The sequence below is a fragment of the Ceratotherium simum genome, chromosome 21 (genome assembly GCF_057802395.1).
Source record: "Ceratotherium simum simum isolate JZ-2026a chromosome 21, ASM5780239v1, whole genome shotgun sequence".
NCBI classification, from domain to species: domain Eukaryota; kingdom Metazoa; phylum Chordata; class Mammalia; order Perissodactyla; family Rhinocerotidae; genus Ceratotherium; species Ceratotherium simum.
Genome location: NC_141920.1, coordinates 46,437,858 through 46,458,714, shown reverse-complemented (window position 1 = coordinate 46,458,714; position 20,857 = coordinate 46,437,858). Strand labels below are relative to the sequence as shown.

Genomic DNA, 20,857 nt, shown 5'->3' with positions numbered 1-20,857 from the left:
CTGCTTTTTCTATGAAATGCTGCATTAGGTTAGTTCTGGTCTCTCAGTCCTTGCAGAGTTTTAAGCGCAAGTGGCATCTTCCCTCTGCCTAACTCTTAATTATGGCTCTGGGGACACCTTAGCAGTTGCCAAGAGATGGCCAGCAGGTACCAAGAATTTCTCTGAGACAATTTTTGGAAATGACTCTTAATTAAAGCTTATTTGAAATAACTTCCAGAATTTATTTCAGAAGAACCTGGAGCTTCTGACAGCCAGGATCACATTCCTTGTAAACTGTGGTTGTGGCTCTTGTGTTCTTCTAGATCTAGCAGGTAGAACATGTACAACGTCAGCCATTAGGGTGGGTTCCTGGAAGACTCAATGGTTTTGCTCGAGTTTCTGTTTAGCAACAACCAAACCAAAGCAGAGGCCAAATGGAACCTCTCTTACTAGCATTTAAATCTACTGACGGAAAAAAGAAAGAATATTTTCTACTCTCCTTTTCTGGAAGGATATATGATGGTAACCAGGAAATAAACCTCTAAATAGCATAATAAAGAGAAAAGCTGGTTCCTCTTTTCCCATTAGCCTTTAAAGTCCCTCAAAAGGCTGAAAAGAAATCCCTTAAACAATGGGAAACATGCCAGTCAACTTTGTAAAAAAAATACATAAAGTATTTACAACATTTACATGGCCAAAATTCGTTTCTCAGCACATAAGAAGCCTAGTGGCATCACTGTAAAAGAGTGCCGAGAAAGAACAGGCAAAACCCTATTTTTCAACCACTTCAAGAATGTGAGACAGTAAGAGCCCAGATGCACAGAGGACACATCCACCTACCTGTGCCCCCACACCCGGTCCCACTTGCCTCCCCGCAGCGCTCAGCATTACCTGTGGTGGGAACCTCAGCCCACCCTGTCCTCCAGCATCTCTCTTCTCATGTGAGATGGCCTGAGGGGGAGGAAGCCACTGGGGTCTTCCAGGACTCACTAGCAAGCTCTCCTCCCCCAGCCCTAATCTCAGGCAGAGCCCAGAAGCGCGCGCTGCCTTGCCGTTGCTGCTGAAGTATGTTAGGGCAGACCCTGCAGCAGGCAGTCCCAGAGGCGTGCAAGGTAGTTAGGGAAACCCTGCTCCCTGGCTACATCCCTAGGGCTCGGAGAAGTAGCTACAGAAGCCGCCCGACTCCGGTTAACGCCAGAGCCCTCCAAACACCTGGGTATGCGGCTCTCCAAGGCCAGGCGCTCCTGACCAGGGGATGTTAGCCGACCCAAGAACTTCAGGGGCAAGTCCCAGAGGAAACGGTCACCACAGAGAAAAAGGAAGAAGCCAGAAATGGGGCTCCACAGGCCACTAGGCCGACTCTGCTCTATCCTGATTACCAAAGCTGGCAACTTGCTAGAGGCCATATTTAGATACTAAAACTCGGTCCAGCTTGGGTCCTGGGAGCACGCATGCAGCTTTGGTACAGCTTAAGTAGATGGGAAGTGCAGCCTCACCTGTCAGATCATCACATAAACCCCACGAGGGCCCAGCCTTCAGACATTCATTCCATAAGTATTTATGGAATGCTTAATATGGAAGATACAGAGATGGGCAAAACAATGGCCGCCCCACCCTCCCTGAGGCTTATCTTCTAGATGGGCAAGAGAGACACTAGTCTCCTAGCAGGCGCTGAGTGTGCCAGGAAAAAGACAGCAGGAAGAAGGACTAGGGGTGCTGCTGAGAAACATAACACTGGGTGGGGTGCACTTTAAAACAGGGGGTCAGGGAAGGCCTCACTGAGAAGGTAACGTTTGAGGAAAGATTTGAAGGAGAGGGAGTGAGCCATTTAGCATTTGGCGAGAAAGCATTCCAAGCAGAAAGCACAAAGGGAAGCACAAAGGCCCTGAGACAGGAGCTTCCCTGGCACGTTCAGGGAGTAGTGAGGAGCCCTGTGTGGTTAGAGCAGAGTGAGCAAGAGGGCGAGGAGGAGGAGGAAGGTCAGAGCGGCCTTGCAGAACGAGGGAAAGACCTTGGCTGTTACTGTGGTAAGATGGGCAGCTACTGGAGGGTGTTAAGCAGTAGGGTGACAAGATGTGGATCGTGTTTAAAAGATCACTGTGGCTTCTGTGGGGAGAATATACATGGGAGGGGCAGGAGGAAGGCAGTTAGGTAATATTTCATCGCCCGTGTATTCCCATCCCTGGCGCACAGCAGCGATGTAATGCATGTTTGACTAATGAATGGATGTTGTGGCGATTCAAGAGATGTTCTCCCTGAACGTTCTCAAGTGCCACAGAATGCAGTCCCTACCCTGGACTGCTCAGGGAAAGGGAGCGTGGCGACACCCGCCTCTTTGTAAGGGAAGGTTTGCGTGGTGGGAGGAAGGTGAAAAGGAGATGGACAGAACTCCAACCTGCAGTTACATATCCCCACCACATTGCGAGTCCCAGACTCACACCAGGATTGAATGGTCATGAACCGTGAGCTGGCACCAAGAATCACGGTAGGTAACTATCCATGGTACACAGAACACTGCAGAGACTGAAAATCACCCACAATTATCCAGAAGAGCTCGGATATGGGGGTGAGGTTCCTTGGCATTGTTTCGCTCTTGTAAAAATGATATCTGGAACAATCTATGAATAGTAATAGCTCTTTACATATGTGTGGAGATTTGCAATTTACTGACACTCTCCTCACAATCTGCCCTCCGTAGAGCAAGATTTCTTTCTCTCTTTGGCAGTTTTGGAACTGAGAGCAGTTGGCTTTTTTCACTGTCAGGTGGCTGGTGGTGTCAAGACCAGGGCTCAGGCACTTAGGTCTCTCTGTTCCCAGACAGGACTCATTGCCCCCACCCTGAGAGGCCCCCCTCCTTCCCGTGCCTGCTTGTGGGGTGAAGGGGAGGAGCCATTCTTTTGTGGCAAAGGCAAAATGTTGCTCCCCAAAGGCAGAAAGGATTATTTTATAGGATTTGTGGCCTGTACTATTTGTACAGTGGCAAATGCACACCCACTTTGGCACAGATAACTGAGAAATTTAACTGAAAGTTAACCAAAGTATTTCCTACTGGGGGATGCAAATGGAGAACCACAGAAAGAATTCACATGTAGAAAATATCTTAATTATGGACTAAAATGGCTTCCGTAATGTCTGAAGACAACAGGACAGCTTTTATCAGTGAAACTACCAGACGGTTCCACTGCTTCTTGAACGTTTCCTCAGACACCTCAGACAAATACCTAGAACTCACTGTCCTCCCACAAGTCAGCACAGACCTCGCTACAACTGCTGACAACTGCTACATTTTCTTAAGCCCTTGATTATTAGAGAATTTTAAAAATAGTCCTGAGCTCACACAAAATCCCAGTGTGTCCCGGGGAATCACACCGTAATTCCCACCTTACACTCCTGAGTTTTTTTAAGACAGATGAATTCAAGTTAGAATAAACCCAAGGGACAACAGCGAAGGGAAGAGAAGAGTGTTGCCTTGGGGTAGCCCCATTTTCTTTGCTTCAAGGATGGTTAAAGTCTGCAGTGTGACACAGGAGGAGAGTTGCTCTTGGCATCTACTAACATTCATAGCCACCTCTGTACCCCTGCTGCCCAGAGTGTCTGCGGGGGATTTTATTTTCCCTGGAACCCGGAGCCACTTCTGTGTCACTTTCAGAAAGGTAGTCGCAGTAGTGCTGCCCAGACCACCTTCTGTTCTATTTTGCCATTTTTATAAACAACATTATTGAGATTAATTCACATACCATACAGTTCATCCATTTCAAGTATACAATTCAGGGTTTCTAGTGTATTCACAAGGTTGTGCAACCATCATCACAATCTAATTTTAGAAAATTTTTATCCCTCCTGAATAATAAAAAATAAAAAAATAATAGAGCCAGCCCTGATGGGCTAGTGGTTAAAGTTCAGCCCTCACCGCTTTGGCAGCCCAGGTTCGTTTCCCAGTAGCAGAACTACACCACCTGTCTGTCAGTTGCCATGCTGTGGTGGTGGCTCACATAGAAGAACTAGAACGACTTACAACTAGGATATACAACCATGCACTGGGGCTTTGGGGAGGGGAAAAAAAAAAGAGGAAGATTGACAACAGATGTTAGGTCAGGGCGAATCTTTCCCTGCAAAAATAATAATAATAATAATAAACCCACTAGTAGTCAATCCCTATTCCCCTCCCCCACCCCCAGCCCTAAGCAGCGACTAATCTACTTTCTGTCTCTGTGGAGCTGCCTATTCTGAACATTTCCTTTAAATGGAATCCTACAATATGTGGTCCTTGGTGACTGGCTTCTTTCACTTAGGATGTTCTCAAGGTTCGTCCACGCTGTAGCCTGTATCATTATTTTACTTCTTCTTCTTGCCAAATAGTATTCCATTATAAGGGGAGACCACATTTTGGTTGTCCATTCATCAGTTGGACATTTGAGCTATTTCCACTTTTTGACTCTTATGAATATTGCTGCTATAAACATTTGTGTACTATTTTGCCATTTTGAGATGTGAATTCAATCTGGTAAAATGAACAGCCCACCATGGCTATGATGTAACTGAGATCTTGATATTCATGTTCTCTGAGACAGTGAGAGGGTCTGGAAACCTCTTTGTCCATCAGGGCCTAACAAGAAAGTTGACATCAAGATATTAATTTTAAATTTATAATTTAGTTAAATTTAGTCATAGATCCCTAAGAGTACATTAGTTGTGGAAGGGAAGAGAAAAATGCCGGTAGTCTTTTCATGAATGTTCCACTTGCTCACTTAGCCCCTCGCACAGGTGCATATGCACGTGCGGGCACACACTACACCACTCTCTCTGCCTATCTGCCTTTTGGTCCAGCTGTCCTAGTTTTCTGCTTCAGAACCAAAGCTGATGAGCAAGACCAACAACCAAAAAGAGGAAGCCGAGCCCAGAGGCAGGGCCGGGGCCAGGACACAGCCACTGCTGCTGGGTTGGAAATACTGGAAGCCATCCTTGGGCCATTTGGAAATGTTAATTAGGCTGGCTAATTCCCACTGGTCTTGGGTTGCCAGTGTTGAGTTGAGTGTGTAGGCTTACCCCATCCACTGCTGCACCTGTTCCCTTCCTCAGAGCCATTCCAAGGGGTCTGAATAGTCCAGACAGCTCTCTGATCTCCTGCTCTGTCCGCCTTCCTGCTGGGAGGATATTTAGCACTCGCCTAAAGCTGGAACCCTAATCCACCATTTCTCTCCCTCATCCATGCCAGCTCTCAAAATCCTTCCCTTCCCTGATTATCTTGAACCAGTAAATGATTTTCCACACTGACTGTTCAGTAACAAGGACCCAGGGAGAGGCAGCCACTTTTCTTGTCTGACCCTGCCCACCATTATCACAGGTGGCAGTTCTGGATGGCAGCCTTTCCTTGGAGATAAGAAGCTCTGTTCAAATCCTTGCTCTTTTGCTCTCCCGGTGAGTCCAGCCAGAGAAGACATGCCACAAAAAGACCCACTAGTTCTTGAAAAGCCTCCACTAGGCAGGGCTGTGCAGAACACAGCAAATCTCCAACCAAGACTATTGTTTCCTGTGTTTTCTTACATCCTTGCTGATATCCAGAACATCAGAGAAGTCACAGGAGGCCGAAGATGTAAGGCACCTTTCTCCAAAAGCGACTTCCGGATTCTCAGCGCTCCCGCTCTGTGTCTGAGCTGCTGAGTGGCCACAGCGTGGCCCGTTGGTGTCTGAGTTACACTTCAAGGGCTCTCCCCAGAGGAGTCTCGTCAGCTGCTCTGAGATGTGAGCCAGGCTGACTCCTGATCCCCAGCACCACTAATGTGTAAGGAAAACTTTGACTTTCAGACGCATATTAACCCTACCATTTAATGTTTCTCAACCTTTTTTTCATTATTGCCCCACCATAGAGCCTTCTAAGACATTTTTGTTTCCTAATTTATCCCCTCCCCTGAAACACCACAGAAATACCATATATCTGTGTATTTACCATACTTTTTTCTGAGCTTTATACATATAAAGAGTTAGATATTGTTGCCCCCCCAGGGGTGATATCACCCCGTTAGAAGGCATGCGATAACTCCTCTGCCAAAGCCCCTCAAAGGCAGGAGTCTCATCTGCTGTGTTCTCTGCTGCAACCCAGAGCCTAGAACAGCACCTGGCACCGATCAGGGGCCCAGCTGATGAAAGGATGAAATAGTTATGCTTTGTGTCTCTCCCCCACACCCCCAGGCATCACATGCCTCCTATTCTCTTTCCATCCCTCATCTCCAAGCACAGTGCTCTCTTCTGTGCCTTCCACTACTGCCCAGGTTGGTTGGTACCTCCTGCTTGCCCCCAGGGATGTATCAGGAAGCTGACAGCCCACTCCTCTGTTCCAAGTACAGGGCCCCCGCCCTTTGGTAGCATTGCCTGTGTGTCAAGGGCAAGTGACATTTGAGCCCCATGGAATAATTAAGGCAGCCCCCAACTGTCTCTGTCTTTGCATCTCCTTAACTCAACCATGGATTGGCAGTTATCGAGACGTTCTGTTTGGTCCAGCACACCACACCAGGCTGCATCTGGGGACGCACTGGGGAGAGGAGCAAACCAGTCCTCATCAGCAATTACAAACAAGCCCTCCATTGTTAGCTGCGCCATCTGTTTTCTTGGTTTCTACCAATCGGATGCCAGTATAACTAGGGCTGAGGGGGCAACAGGGGAGGGAGACCAAGGAGCCCCTTCATGAAGAGACCCTTTGCTCCCACTGGAGAGGGTCAGTAGCATGGTGTCCTGAAAAGCTGAACTTCCTCAACTCAAGGAAGACCCATGCAGACTTGCTCTATGTTTGCATCTTCCATGAGAGGAAACGGGCCCCATAGCACAGTGCATTGGGGGAAAACAGGAAATCTAGATAATCTCATTATCTAGAGGATCCGTGGAAAACATTCTAGGCTGTTACCAGCAACAGCAGCCCAAGAACTTCTTGTGCCCCTAGGGCACAATCAACGTGTAGACAAGGAGCAGTTAACAGAGGTTGGAAATCAAGTAAGACAGAGAATGCTGTTGGATCATCCATGATCACTTATTTATCCTGAAATTCTTAACCCCAAATAATTTTTTTTTTGGAGGGAGAGGGAATGAATTTTCCTCAGTAGATCGGAAAATAAGGCTTCATAGACGGCCACATTTCTTTCGGAGAGCCCCACCTAAGAGTATGTCAGTGGTCCTTCTTCTGACAGCATTCTGATCCACCATCTTAGAAACCGGCCCTGGTCACTGTGCCAGCCTTGGCAGGCGGGGTCAGCAGGCAGTCCAAGTTTACAACTATGGCCGTGCACACAACAGTCTGTGTCACTGATAAATGTCTTTGTCCAGATTTGATGGTAGTCCAGTGACGCTGAATTCAGGAGTGGTGTGGGGGTTGGGGGTGAGAAGCCTGATGCCCACAGAGGCTGCATTTGCTAAGGAAAACCCACGTAGGAAGTAGGGTGGCTGTGGGAGGGCTGGGGGGACAGGGAAAACTTGTCACAATGTCTGGCAAAGCTCAGATCCTCTCCTGAGTTCGGGGTGACTGCTAAGATCCACTGCTCTATGAGTGAGGGTGACCTTGTGTCCCATTTCACCATCGAGGGTCCCCTTCTCCAGCTGCCCTCTGTACAGCATGCTGTGTGCCTCCTGCCTGTCTGTCACATCAAAGGTGACACTAGTACTGAATTAACACACTGTGTACAACTCAGAAACCTGAAAACGAAACTTAGAGACGTGTAAACCTGCGCACTTAGTGGGTATCAATTATTTTTTCGGGTCATCCTTTGAATTCCAAATGCTTGTCTTGAAAACTAGTATCCTTGACTATTTTAGACCCAGTCAGTCAGGAAATATGGGGCAACAAGGAAAGGATACAGTGGTCAGTGCTGCCCAGTGTCTGTCGAGGTCCCCATAGCGTCTGCATCACACATCCTAGGAATGCTAGTGTCTCCTCATGTCACATTTATAAGTGCGACGGCAGCTAGAATTCTGTCCTGCGAAGTAGAATTTTAAGTGAATTTTCAGTTTGTAATGCTCTCCAAGGCTGCAACAACACTCAGGCAGCCCAGGAATAACGTATGATTAGCACTGTATTCATTATCAAGTTGGGCTGTGGGTGCCAGGCTCGTATTCATTTGATGTTATGTTCTTTTCCTTCAGATTAAGATACGTAAAAGTCTCATTGCAATATTTGAGCAAGGTAAGACTGTCATTGAGCAGATATGCCCCACCAGCCTGCTCTTGGGGAGGGGTGTGTAAATGCACTAACAGCCTCCTGCCACGGCTAACACCGCACTGAAATGCCCGCTCGAGTTCCTGCTGCCTCCACCTCCCTCCCGAGGGGCCCTGCCCACGCTCCTGCCCCTGCATGTCTGCGCTGCCGGGGAAACCTAGCCTCGCCTTTCTTCTGCCCCGTGCACTCTGGGCGGAATCTGACACCAACACCTGCCATCTCGGAAAACGTCTTTGTCGCCCGCCCTTTTGTGTGTGGGTCCGCGGGGAGCCAGTGGACCCGGGCCGCCCCCTTTTTTGTTGCCCAAGCCGGGAAGAGCAGGATCTTGAGATGGGCGGATAAGACGCGGCACGTGCTGGGCCAGCCTCTGACCGCTCGCCTTAATGGGGGCCTCTGAGGCCTGGGTGAGGGGAGGGCAGGTTGTCCAAGGGGCTGCTGAATGGAACAGCTGGGGGAGCAAGAGCAGACAAAAGCTGGGGGAGTGCAGAGGGCAGAGAACACAGGGGTCGGCTGCCGTTTAGGACCCAGAGGGCAGGCCGGGCCTCTCCTTTCTGCCTGGGGTTGGGGTTTAGGCCCTTCCCCTTGTGGCAGTGCTGGCTGGAAACCCTCTGGGGTGGCCCAGGCTTCACCGACTCATGGGCTCACAGGTGGAAGGGAGACCAGATGATGATGATGATGATGATGAAAATGGTAATGATGTAGAAGGTCACTGAGTGAGCTGTCACTTATTACCCACATCACCCACAGTGGAACGCACGGCACTAGGCACCAGTCACTGAGTGAATGTGGAAGTGGGATGTGAGGGTCCATATTTTTTAGTTTATCCAAAACAGCACCCTCCTCCACCAGGCAGGGCTGTGCACCTGCGGGCCGGACGAGCAGCCACTACCACAGTGAGCTGACCCTCTGGCCTGCTGCTCTTTCTTTCCCTCTCAGCCTCGGCTTTGGCCCAGTCCCTGAATTGTTCCAAACTGGGCTCACTCACGTCAGCCCCCAGAAGTGACGTGACCCACAAAGCCCAGGTGCTGCCGTCGGGCGGGCTGAGCAGGGCTGTACAGTCCCTGCCAGCAGCAGGGATTTTGTGCAAAAGTCTTTATTTGCTGGGATCCCTGTGTCCAGGTGTGTCCTCCTGCTTCTGCCCCAAAAAGCAGTAAAGTGGGGCTCGAGTGTCCTTTGGACAGACACCCAGCTTCCAGCACGAGGAAAAGGCCAAGCGAGTGGAGCGGCTGCCAGCAGCTTGCGAGTGCAATTCCCTCCTTTGTGACCCGCCTGCTCATTCCACAGCTGCCGCCTCCCCATCAATCACCCGGTGCAGTGGGCACGGCAGGAGCCATTCCCGGCTGGGGATGTGCCAGCAGAAAGTTGGAGACTGGAGGAATGCAGGAGGCACTGTGGTGCAGGCTCCCGCTGGGGTGTGACCTTCCCTTTGCCCCCAGCGGTTGAGGCCACTGCTGTCAGATGCTCGAAGGCGGCTCATCAAAGCTGCCTTCACTCTGTCCACCTGCCATCCTGCAGGGCTGTGAAGTGCAGCCCTCTGTGCCCTGCCTGGGTGGGTGGCGGTGGAGGGGTTAAATGTTTTCCCTTCTAATCCAGAATTACTCTTTCACTTAATATCAGATCTTTGAACATCACTTTGTCTGTTTCATTTACTTGCTTTTTCTTTGCCTCCCTCTCCTGATTGATCTGATTACAATAGTGAGTGGGGTGGTTCCTAGTTAATAATGTGAAATCTTACACAATTTGAAGTGAAGGTATTTCAAAATGGAATATTATCTGAGATTAAATCAGGGTCGTTCCCCGATGCTGCCCCCACTCCCCTGGATTAAATGCTACTGCCCACCTCCAGCTACACGGGGATGGAGAGATGCCCGCTACCAGTGCCGTCTCTTCCGTGGATGACAGTATACCTGTGCTGCCTTGTCAAAAGCAGCCTGTTTTCAAAGGCAAAAATAGCAGAAGAGAAGCCCAGGACATTTCCTCTCCCTGTCTGACCTTCCTGGGACCAGAAGGGAGACAGTAGAGCCCCAGCTGTGGGAGTCTTACGGTGCTGAATTTCGGACTATGCTGGGGAAGGTTGCCTCCTCAGGTCCAAGCATGTCTGCAAGTATTGATTTCAGAAGCTCCTCCTAGAAACAATAAGGGAAGGTCAGCAAATGAAAAAAGATGCTGTCTATGACTAAGATAACTTACATAAACTAATTTCAAATGCCAATAATAAAAATTTCAAAGGCTAAACCCCTGGAAGTGAAGCATGTTGGGAGGAAGATAGAAAACCTGCTTTTGAGGTTTGTTCCAAGCCCGGAAGCTTGGAGTGTAATACAACAGGGTTTAAAAATAGGTTTCGAGGGGAAGGGTGATGAAATGATCGTCTCACTGGCAGAGCTGCCCCCGGGAGACCAGACTCCACCGGCAACAGTGGCTGGGTGTTGCAGCAGGCATTCCTGTATTCCTTGGAGCACACCTGGACAGCCCTGGGGAAGGGAGAGGTGCAGCCACACGTGCTTTAATTTTATTCTTTTTTCCCTCCAGTGCTAAATAGCGGTATGGTCACCTGGACTCATTCAGACGGGCACCCTAGTCCTGACCTCTTGTCTCAGATCCTTTGGGGAGTAATCGAGTTGTAACTCACTGTGTCGAGTATCAGTATGTAAATACGTGTAAATCATAACACCAACAGACACCCACAACGCTGCCCCTGAGGTTTTTCTTGCTTTCTCATCGACTCCGGGAGATGCTGCTTCACTGGCTTCTCCTGCCTTTACTGTAATCAGATGCCTTTCTTCCTCATCTTTACTTGTGGATTGGACAGTAAGGCCGAGTTAATTTCGGAAGGATTCATAGCTTCTTTATGCTTCAGGAAAGTCCAGAGCAAAGACTGGGAGGAAAGACATTCATTTGTTGATTCACTCAACAAACATCCCTGCACGTGCGGCACAGGGAGGTCGTCAAACCCTCTTCTTGGGGACGTGGTTCCATTTCTCCTGAGTGCCACAAATCCTCCCTTGAATCTGTGCCCACAAGGGCCTCACCTGGCACCATGACTCGCTCTTTCTCTGCTTCCTTTGCAGGGCCCTAGTCGCCAGCCTGAATGCCCACCTCAAGGCACCCCCTGGTGAGGAGGAGACAGATGAGACTCCCCCACTCCCCCACCCCAAACCCCCAAACCCAGAGACTCCAGGACACGTTGCTGCTCTGCTAGCAGCCTCAGCAAGTCTTCCTGTTAACGGCCTCTGAAGTTAGACGTGAACCCCACCGAAATGTCATAGATTGGACTTTCAAACTAGGCACTGTTATCTTGCCCTGAAACCTCATGAACCTTGGGCTTTGAAAGAAGAAAAGAAAAAGTCACCAACAACCAGAGTCAAACCCGCTCTCACGCGTTGGTGTGACTGGTCCGGGCAGGGTCAGCAGGAGGAGATTCTGGGCTTTCGGGGAGGGCAGAGGGCAGCTGGTTTCTGTACCCAAAGTTATTTCCTCTCATTAATGAATTCGTGATTAACAGAGGGGCCAGGCAAACAACTGTCACATTGTTTAAGGAATTTTCTCTGCATTGATTTTGCTAGTTCTTCTTATGTTAGGATTTATGGTTTACTCAAAAATTTCATCATCATGGAAATTGGCTTTCCCTGGGGTCTTTAGCCCAAGAGAAGTTTTACCTCAGTCGCTGAGTGTTTTTCCACCTGGTGCCTGAGGCCCACTAACTGTGGAGAGGTTTTCCTGACCGTCCTGGAAGCCCTCCAGGTCGTGACAGTGATGCTCCTGTCACGGAACACTCAGATGGTTCTACAAATGTAGGGTCCTGCCCCTGCGAAGCTCCTGTAGGTTAGGAAACCTTCCAAGGCTCTGCTCAGCACAGGGCCGTGTCAGCACAAGGTCCCCGCCAGCTCGGGCGCTGGAGTGAGACGGGCACCCCGGGAATGTCCATCTGCCTCCAAGAGCTTCCCCTGCAATGGTGCTCCCCTGCCCACTGCTGAGAGAGGGCTACGGCAGGGGTCTGAGAAATACGTACTGTCACATGGAGTCTTAGGGGAACAGATTCCAAGCAAGGGATATGATCCGTCATTTCTCTCCATTTGGCTCCAAGAAAAGCAAGTTGAGCCTGTCTGAAAAAAATGAAAAGCTTCACCTTCCATCTGCGCTTGCCCAGCGCCCTTGCTGGGGGTCTGCAAGTGTCAGCAACAGAGAAGTTGGTCAACAGGGAAGCCCTGTTTGGCGCAGGCCCTCGGCCTGTCTCCGCTGCAATCCCTCCACCCAGCACAGGGAGCAGCACGAAGAATGCAGCCGCCAGCTAAGGGCCCGAGAAAGGCCGACCTGCGAGGATGCTTTCCCGCCTTGCCCTGCCCTCTGCCTCTCTGCTCTAACGCCCACTGACTGTTACCCCCAGCCTGCTTTGCTCCCCTTTCTGGTGAGCCCTCTGAGCCGACTCACCCCGTCAGAGTGGCCAGTTTCACTGACCCGTCAGTTCTTTCCATCAACCATGGAATTGGTTTGGCTGGTACCTGACCTTTGCAGGAGAAATAGGCAGACCCAGGAGCCAGACTTGCTTTGGGGACAAGTGAGAAAGGATTGAGACAGTCATTCCTATTAGAAGGATGGACTTTCTAATTCTAGAGAGAATTTGTTTTTCTGCTTTATAGAGGATTGCAAGTAGGGCTGGAGGCCCAGGCCCACAGACAGGGAGCCTGAGTGTGCTCTGAACATCAGAGACCGAGGGACGTTCCAAATAGAAGTAAGCCCTTCACTGTGGGCTGTTCTATAAACGGCCCAATTTGTTCACTTATTGGGGGGCTCAATGGCAATATGAAGGGTGACTGGAAGTCACAGCATTTTCTGTTGTGTCAGCATACATCACGGTTCTTATCTCAACCCCCCCCACACACACCTTTTAATGATTTGGGCTCTCTGGTTGGCATAGTTTGGCCCATATCGCTCGGACTCGAGACTCTGGTCGAGCTGCTTCATTTGACATTTGTGAAGGACTCAGACCTTGTTCCTGCAGAGAAGGGCATCGAGTGTTCCTGGCTCTGGAGTCCCATGTAGGCTCCGACAGCAAGTAGCTTCTGGGAGAATATTTCATCTTCAGGCTCTGGAAAACCCCTGTTGCAGAATTATTGGACTCCTGCTCTGTGATTCCATTTTCTCTCCAGGAACCAGTCCTCCTGACCCTGGAGTGGGAAACTCAGTTGTAGGCAGCAAATACCTAGTCCTGCCTGTAATCCCTGATGATTTTAACAATGTGTGACCAGGTTACAGCCAGCAGTTTTGTGACTGGAGCTTTTTCTGAGCCCGCTCTTCTCAGTCATGGCTCTGGTTGGGAGATTTGGGATGGGGAACAGAGAATCTGGTGACAAGATTTGCTGGCAATCACAGGGACTTGAATCATTTTGTTATTTAGGGTGGAAAATTGAAATGATGAAGGTTTTTTTTTTTTTTTCCACTTAGAAAAGCAAATAGTGTGCTTTTGTAATAAATGCATTTCAGCAAAATTGCAGAGGGTCACTCATCTGGTGGGGACCCACCTGAGTCACAGTGCTGACTCATCACATTAGTAGGTCAGCCATCTGTAAACAAGAGTGGCCCTAATTGGCCCAAAATAGATAAGACTCGCTGGCTTCCAGGCGGGGCCAGGCCAGTTCCTTCACTTCTCTGCATGCTGATTTCCATCTAAAGTAAAGCTGGTGTTCTGTAGTCTCAATGAGTAGGTTTTTGTACTTAAAAAAAATAGTAATGCCACAAAATGATGACTTTTTTAAATAGTAAAACCTTAAGTAAACAGAAGTGAGGAAATTCAGCTTGGGTGACTGTCACGGTGTCTTCACGCAGTTAAGGCTACAGTTCCTCAGAGCCATTGGGAAGGGGGAGGGTTAAGCCTTGATTTGGTGAGTGCCTGACCAATGGGACCCTTAGCCTTACAAACAAGAGATCGTGCAGATTCATAGACAATGCAGATCACATCTTCCTGTCCTTCCTCAGGCGTCACCACTTGTGCTTCATTTACTGTCATATTTGTATCATCTGGATGTTTGAGGGGTCCTTGAAAACTTACTGTGATGTCTTATTTGTAAGTGTGTTATGTTTATATCTACTAAAGGAGAACGTCCACATTGAAGGGAAATTCAACAGGAAACAACCATTGTTTTAGTTGCACTCAGTATCTATGTATGACATACACATTATGTGAATGTTTTCTTATGTTTTCAGGTCTACAATATTTAGTACATGTAAATAAGGAAAAAATTTGATAAATATGGTAAATTAAGTTATAGTGTGTCATTTGATTTTTATTTTGCTATCTCTTGTTATTTAATTTTCCTAATGCTCCACATCTAGGTTTATGCTTGAGCGGGATAGACCTTTACGTATAAACCACCTTTGCAGGCATGTGTGTGCGCCAGGACACACTGCAGCAGAGAGTGCCCAGCCCGGAAAAGCACACACCTTCATCGATGATGCCACTTGCCTCCTGTCTACCGTCTTTTTCTCTTTAATTCTGATTTACTGTGATGACTTAATAAAGTAGAAACACGGCACTTAAGTGCCATATGTTTCATTTGCTTCCATTACAGTTTGTAGGAAAATAAAGTTTATCCTGGCATCTAACAAAAGATGGTTTGCATTATTATCAGATGAAGTTGTTCAAAAGCATTTTTTAATCAAAGCCTAAATATGTATCCAAAATGGTAGCCAGTACTGATTCAGGGAAGTTTACAAATGTGTTTATGTAAAACTCACCTCTCAGTTCATAACGTAGAATACTAACATCCACTCACAAGAGGAGTTGAGTCCGAATACCATCCATCTCATATCTTTAAGTCCATCCTCTCTTCATGATTATAAATGGCTGGGTCTATATCTCCTGCAGTTTGTGTCAAGGCCCACAGTGAGCCCTGGCCCCAAGTCCCATCTCTCCAGCGCAGCCCTCTGCACCAGCCACCCTTCCAGAAGTCTGGAGTCCCTGGCCCTGATGAGCAAGAGGCCAACTTTGAGGGTTTGTCTTTGTGAATAAATGATAGACAAGATGTCATAACGGCCTCCTGTTGGTGTGGCTGAAGCAGTGTTGATGGCCCTGCCTCAGGACTCCAACCATCACATTCTGACAACCTGGCCCAGTGGCCTCTGCCAGTGTCCTGGGCTACTCTCATGCTCTGGATAACAGGGAACTTTCAGGACATTGGGCAATCGAACTTTCTAAAAATCATCCATTTGTCCATTTAGCAAATATTTGTTGAGTGCCTATCACAAGACATTTCAGTGACCTCCAAAAGGGTCTAGGTGCCTTCCTGGTAGCCAACTAGAGCCTGAATCAATTTGGCTTTTTTTAGCTTTTGACTGGTAGCAAGAACTTGCTTGAAGGTATGTTGTGCTTTTGATACTTGGTAGCTCATAGAATGGAGCTTGACGCAGAGTTTTAGAGCTTCATTGCCTAGAAGCAGTGGTTCCCAGCCTTGTGCATCGGAATTGTTTAGGAAGCTTCACAAGATGCAGAGCCCTGCCCAATCCCCCTCCTAGATTCTGATCCACCAGGTCTGAATAGAACTCCAGCATCTGTGTTTTTTAAAGCCCTCCCGAGGACTCTGACCTGCGGGTAGGCTTGGGTTGAGGTGCTTGGACCAGCCCCATTGTGATGCTTTGGGTAGCCCTGACCTCCGGTCACGCCCACCTGTGTAACCTGGAGTGGAGGGAACATCAGCAAAGACTCCCTGAGGAGCAGCTGGCTCATCTACAACTGCTCAGTGTAGTGTCCTGCCCTGCCTAATGATTCCACTTAGAGATGGCCCGGATAACCTCCAGGATAAATTATGGATTCTTTTCGGTTCTGGAAATAGTCATTTCAACTTCAAAGGATATTATGAAAGTCTCATAAAGCAGTTTATCTTATTTATAACAAAAAGTTGGGGGCAAAGGGGGCAGTATTCCAGTTACTTAGACTTCCTGTAAGAGATCCCAGTCATCTTCAAAAAATACTCACCAGATCTCAGGCCATTTCAGACAAGACCTTCTACAGAATTCCAAAAAGATTTCAACTTCCGGTGGTTCCAAAAGGACCATTGCTACAAATAGTGCTCTCCTCAGCCTTTCTTGGCTTTTGCTGGGTGCCAGAATTTAAAGAAAGAATAGCCTTAAGGTACGCCCTGGCTATAGTATGATTCTCTACGTACTCCAGGAAAAATACCAGCGTGTGCTATGTTTGCTGCAGCAGAGTCTCTCTCGGTGATAAGGCTCAGGTGTCTATATTTGTTCACTCCTGTGCACATTTGAGCTTAGTGCAGTGGTCCTGTGTATGTGTATAAACTAAACTGAGGCCACTTTGATTTATTAAACAGTTTATGTCAAGGGGACTATTATCATGTGCTCTTCCTTCTATAAATGGAAGTGGTTTTAATTACATTTCATTTTTCAAATAAAAAAGCAAAGGTCATGGAAATAGAACACACAGTAAACTTCATCCTTGTGTATCTGGTTTACCCAAGGCATAGACCTCCAGTTGGAAATGTCGTCCCCGCACTCCAACCACAGATATGGAACCTAAGGCCTAAAGACGTTGGCTCACTGGCGTTCACACAGCTAGAAAGGGAGCTCCAGGCAGGAGCTGGGTTTCCTGGGCCACATTTCTTGATGACACCCCCATTTAGCAGCAGTCCCTGTTCTTAACCAGTGCACAGACTATTTGTTGAGAATGTAGTTTCTATGTTCATTTTGGCCACTGTGAAGGTTTCCCAAGGCCAAGTCTGAAGCCACCCCGACCCTCCTCTCATGGACCAGGACAATACAGGCCTGGGTCTTCCAGCATTGGGGAACTTGTTTTACTGGGAGACACTCACCTACTCTCCCTACAGGCAAAGAAGAGGGCACTGGAATTGGCCGTTCTCTGACTTTGGAAACCACTGGACAATATATCTCTGGAAAGATAAATTGCTCATGTCCTCAGATCTGAAAAATAGACTTTGAGGCAAAGAAGCTGGAGCAGAAGCAGGCTGTACATGCTTGGTGGTGGTGAGTGCGGGCAGGCCTGCCACACTCCGGAAGGTCCCCCTCTGCTCTCCACACACGGATCCACAGGGTGACTTAGCACTTGCTACAGTTTGGCCAAAATTTTCTATTCATTGTCTCCTGAAAAAAGTTTTATGTTTCAGGAGTTTAAGAGAAAGAAAGTAGGGCCGGCTCCGTGGCTTAGCGGTTAAGTGCGCGCGCTCTGATGCTGGCGGCCCGGGTTCGGATCCCGGGAGCGCCCCGAGGCACCACTTCTCCGTCCAACGTGAGGCCGGGTCCCACGTACAGCAACTAGAAGGATGTGAACCTATGACATACAACTATCTACTGGGGCTTTGGGGGGAAAAAACTGAATAAATAAAATCTTTTAAATAAAAAAAAAAAAAGAGAAAGAAAGTAAAGACACATTAATGTCCTTACAGACCCCAAGGACCACCCTTGAGTGGAGTGGAAAGAGACTTGCTCCCAAAATAGAGGTCAGAGGTTCTTAGGGTGCTGCCTCCTGTAGCTCCAAACACATCTTTGCCCCCAGATAACATAACAAGACCAGCTGACAACCCAGGGAGTCAGGAGCATTTTAAATAATAGTAATAGTCTCTCTGCCCCAAATACCCTCTCAAATGTGCCCCCCAAAACAATCAAACAGCAGCAACAAAACCTGCAGGAACTCTGAGATGATATTCTTTCTGAGTAATGTAAAAGAATTTGCTGGAATTGGAGATTGTTTCTTTTTTGTTGTTAAAATTTTAAATTAAAAATACTTTTAATGCCTAAGTTTCCACTATCCTAAGTTAAATTGGATAAGATGAAGGAGGTGAGAATTTATAACAAGCTGTCATGTTAAGAAATACTTACCTGGAAGATTCTGCCTCTTACAGAACAAAGGAGAAATTCAGAAGTCCCAGTTAGCATCCTCCCTGCTATACCATGTCAGACATGAAAAACACTGACTAGATTTTTTTTAACATTCACACCAAGATATTCGTGCCTCAGATATCAGATGACATTGTATATGTGATCAAAAATTCTATTTAAAACATCATTATAGAAAATAAAGAATAAATGAATAGATTCTCCCTGGGACAACAGTACCCTTCCCTATGTGTCCAGGTATAATTTTTAATCTTCCACGTATAGGCCTCACCTCCCGCCTCTCCCTCTAGCAAAGTGCTTGTTGAGTTTGACAGAGGATATCTTAGACAGTGAGGCCACACTCCTCAGCTCCCACCTTGCCATGAGGTCCTGGGGGTCTGCAAATTGGAGTATGCCTCTCACCAAGGGTGTGAAGTGGGAAGGGGCTTGCTATTATAGCTCCTGAAAGGATCTTTTTGACTTCAGAAAATAGCTTGGCAAAGAAAAGCTTTTTTCTATGAATACTCAGGGACTGCATTATGCTCCTCAGATGGTGGAGGTGAGTACTTCTGATCAATATTCCCTAAGAAATGGCTGCTGGGCTAAGTGCAAGCAGAGGGCCTCAATAACAGGTCTCCCTCGCTCCAAACCTGCGGGGCATTTGCAGCAAATCTCTCACGAGCAGTTTGAACCAGCGAGGGCTGCACATTAATGGATCATCTTCTCCTCCCTTTAAAAAATGTCACCTCATTTTGTCTTCCATGTTGATGGCTGATTATGGGCCCACTAGAAACAGTTATTTCTATAGTCTTCCTCCAGGGAAATCTTGGCATCTTCATTTTAGGCACCAGAAAAAGTGAACTCTTGGAACTCTTTCAACCTGAAGAAGAGGGCGCAATGCAGGTAAAAAAACTTAAAACAGTAGCTTGTGTTAATCAAGGAAGATTTATTTACTAATCATCGAGATTTTAATGAAACATCCCAAGTATAGATGTGTACTTTACACCAGGTATTCTATACTTTTTTCCCTTCTAAAACTAACGATCTTCCCCCATTCCAACCCCCCCCCCAGGTTGACAAGCAGATTATTCAAAAGAATATTTTTCTACCTTCTTTCCAAATTAATGCAAACACCCACAAAGATATAGGGTTTTCTGTTTTGCAAAAATAGCATCATACAATACACATCAGTCTATAACTTCATTTTTGAACTTTACAATGTGTCATGGGCACCCCTCCCTCTAATTTGTCCCTTTTAATAGTTGCATATTATTCTTTAGTATAGATGTACTTCTCTTTGCTCAACTCATCTGTGGACATTCCGTTGGTTTCCAAGGTTTGTTATAACAAATGTCCCTGCAGTGAGCACCATCATACCCAGAGCCTGACGGAGCGCTGCTTTTATTTCTGTAGGATAAATTCCCAAAGTGAAATTACTGAGTCAGAGAGTTTATGTAATTTTAACCCTAATAGATTATTGGATCATTTCAGAATTCTATGAAGTCAGCTTTGGAGGCCTATAAAAAAAGCGAAGTTGGGATCCATGTCTTCCAGTGTTTCTATAAGAGAACTCAGTAAATTACCCATCAGCTTAAGAAAAGAAACATTTTTTTAAAGGAGGGCACCCAGGTAAAAGGCAAAATTTCAGACTGGATAAATGAGGCGTTTATAAACTGAAGAAAGGCCTCCCGTTCAGCTTGCCCACTGCACATATTTCTTTTCATGATAGCATTCAGAAGAATTCTTGATTTTGAAGAAATTTCTGAAAATACTAACATAAATGAATCAAAATACACCATAAGTTCACCTTTTTCTTGTAGATGGGGAGGAACCTGGACCTGCGAATCAGATAGCATTGGCTTCAAATTCCGGCCACACACTCCTGGTGTGACCTGGAGTCCTTGAGTCCCAACCATTCTGACTCCCATTTCTCACTTGTGAATTCAGGTAACAATACTGATTTCGGTGGCTGCTTCAGAGAGGGCTCCAGCCATCAGCAGCTCCTGGTATTCACACCCTCATGTGGCCCCTCCCCCACTAATTCAGAGATGACCCGGAGGACCAAGACAACACAGCAAAAGGGGATGGTGTATGTCTTCCAAGATTAGGTCATTAAGGTACTGCAGCTTCCACCTTGGCCTCTTGGATCACTTGCTGGAGAAAGTCAGGCACCTCATGCGGCGAGGACACTCAAGCAGGGCTGTGGAGACCCACAGCCCTGGGAGGCAGCCATCCTGGAAGTGAATCCTCCAGCCCCAGTCAAGCCTTGACTTGACTGCAGCTCCAGCTGACATTTAACTGTAACTTCATGAGGGACCCCAAGCCAGAACCACCCAGACAGGCTGCTTCTGAACTCCTGGCCCACAGAAACAGTGAAATATAATAAATGACTGTTGTTCTAAGCCATTAAGTTTTGGGGTGATTTGTTACACAGTCATAGTAATGGAGACATTGACCTAATGGTTGTTTTGAAGATGAGATGAAGACAATGTACAGAAGGCACTTACATACAACAGTACATTGTAATAGTGCTTTAAATGGCGTGATGGGTGAGATGATTATAAACCCTCTTCCTCTGGACTCTGACCACATCACTGCATAGAAAGAGTGCTGTGCTGTGCCAGGGAGTCAGAGACCTGGGTTCTGATCTCTCTGAGTCTCAGACAAAGAGCCTTATAATGTAGGGCAAGGCATTCAACATTCAGACATTTTCCTCACATCCAGATTAGTGAATTATAATACTTTCCATATAGGGTTGATATGAAGACCAAATAGAAAAGTTCACATTCAAGCACTCTGAAAACCAGACAACACTCTAAAAATATGAGGTACATT

At 47.3% G+C, this 20,857-nt stretch overlaps 1 protein-coding gene across 8 annotated transcripts in view; it reads left to right on the top strand.

The window, feature by feature from the left end:
• RALGAPA2 (Ral GTPase activating protein catalytic subunit alpha 2) overlaps positions 1–17,129 on the top strand; it is a 310,483-nt gene extending 293,354 nt beyond the window's left edge. For 5 of the 8 annotated variants that reach the window (XM_087445685.1, XM_087445686.1, XM_087445680.1 and 2 more), the window contains one exon: positions 17,017–17,129. In XM_087445685.1, the coding sequence (XP_087301811.1) occupies positions 17,017–17,114 (98 nt within the window). In that variant the 3' untranslated portion in view covers positions 17,115–17,129. Of the gene's footprint in view, positions 1–8,106; positions 8,147–11,247; positions 14,785–17,016 lie in introns of those variants that run through there. The other 3 variants (XM_087445683.1, XM_087445681.1, XM_087445682.1) reach the window with 3 other exon arrangements.
• The last annotated feature ends 3,728 nt before the right edge of the window (positions 17,130–20,857 follow it).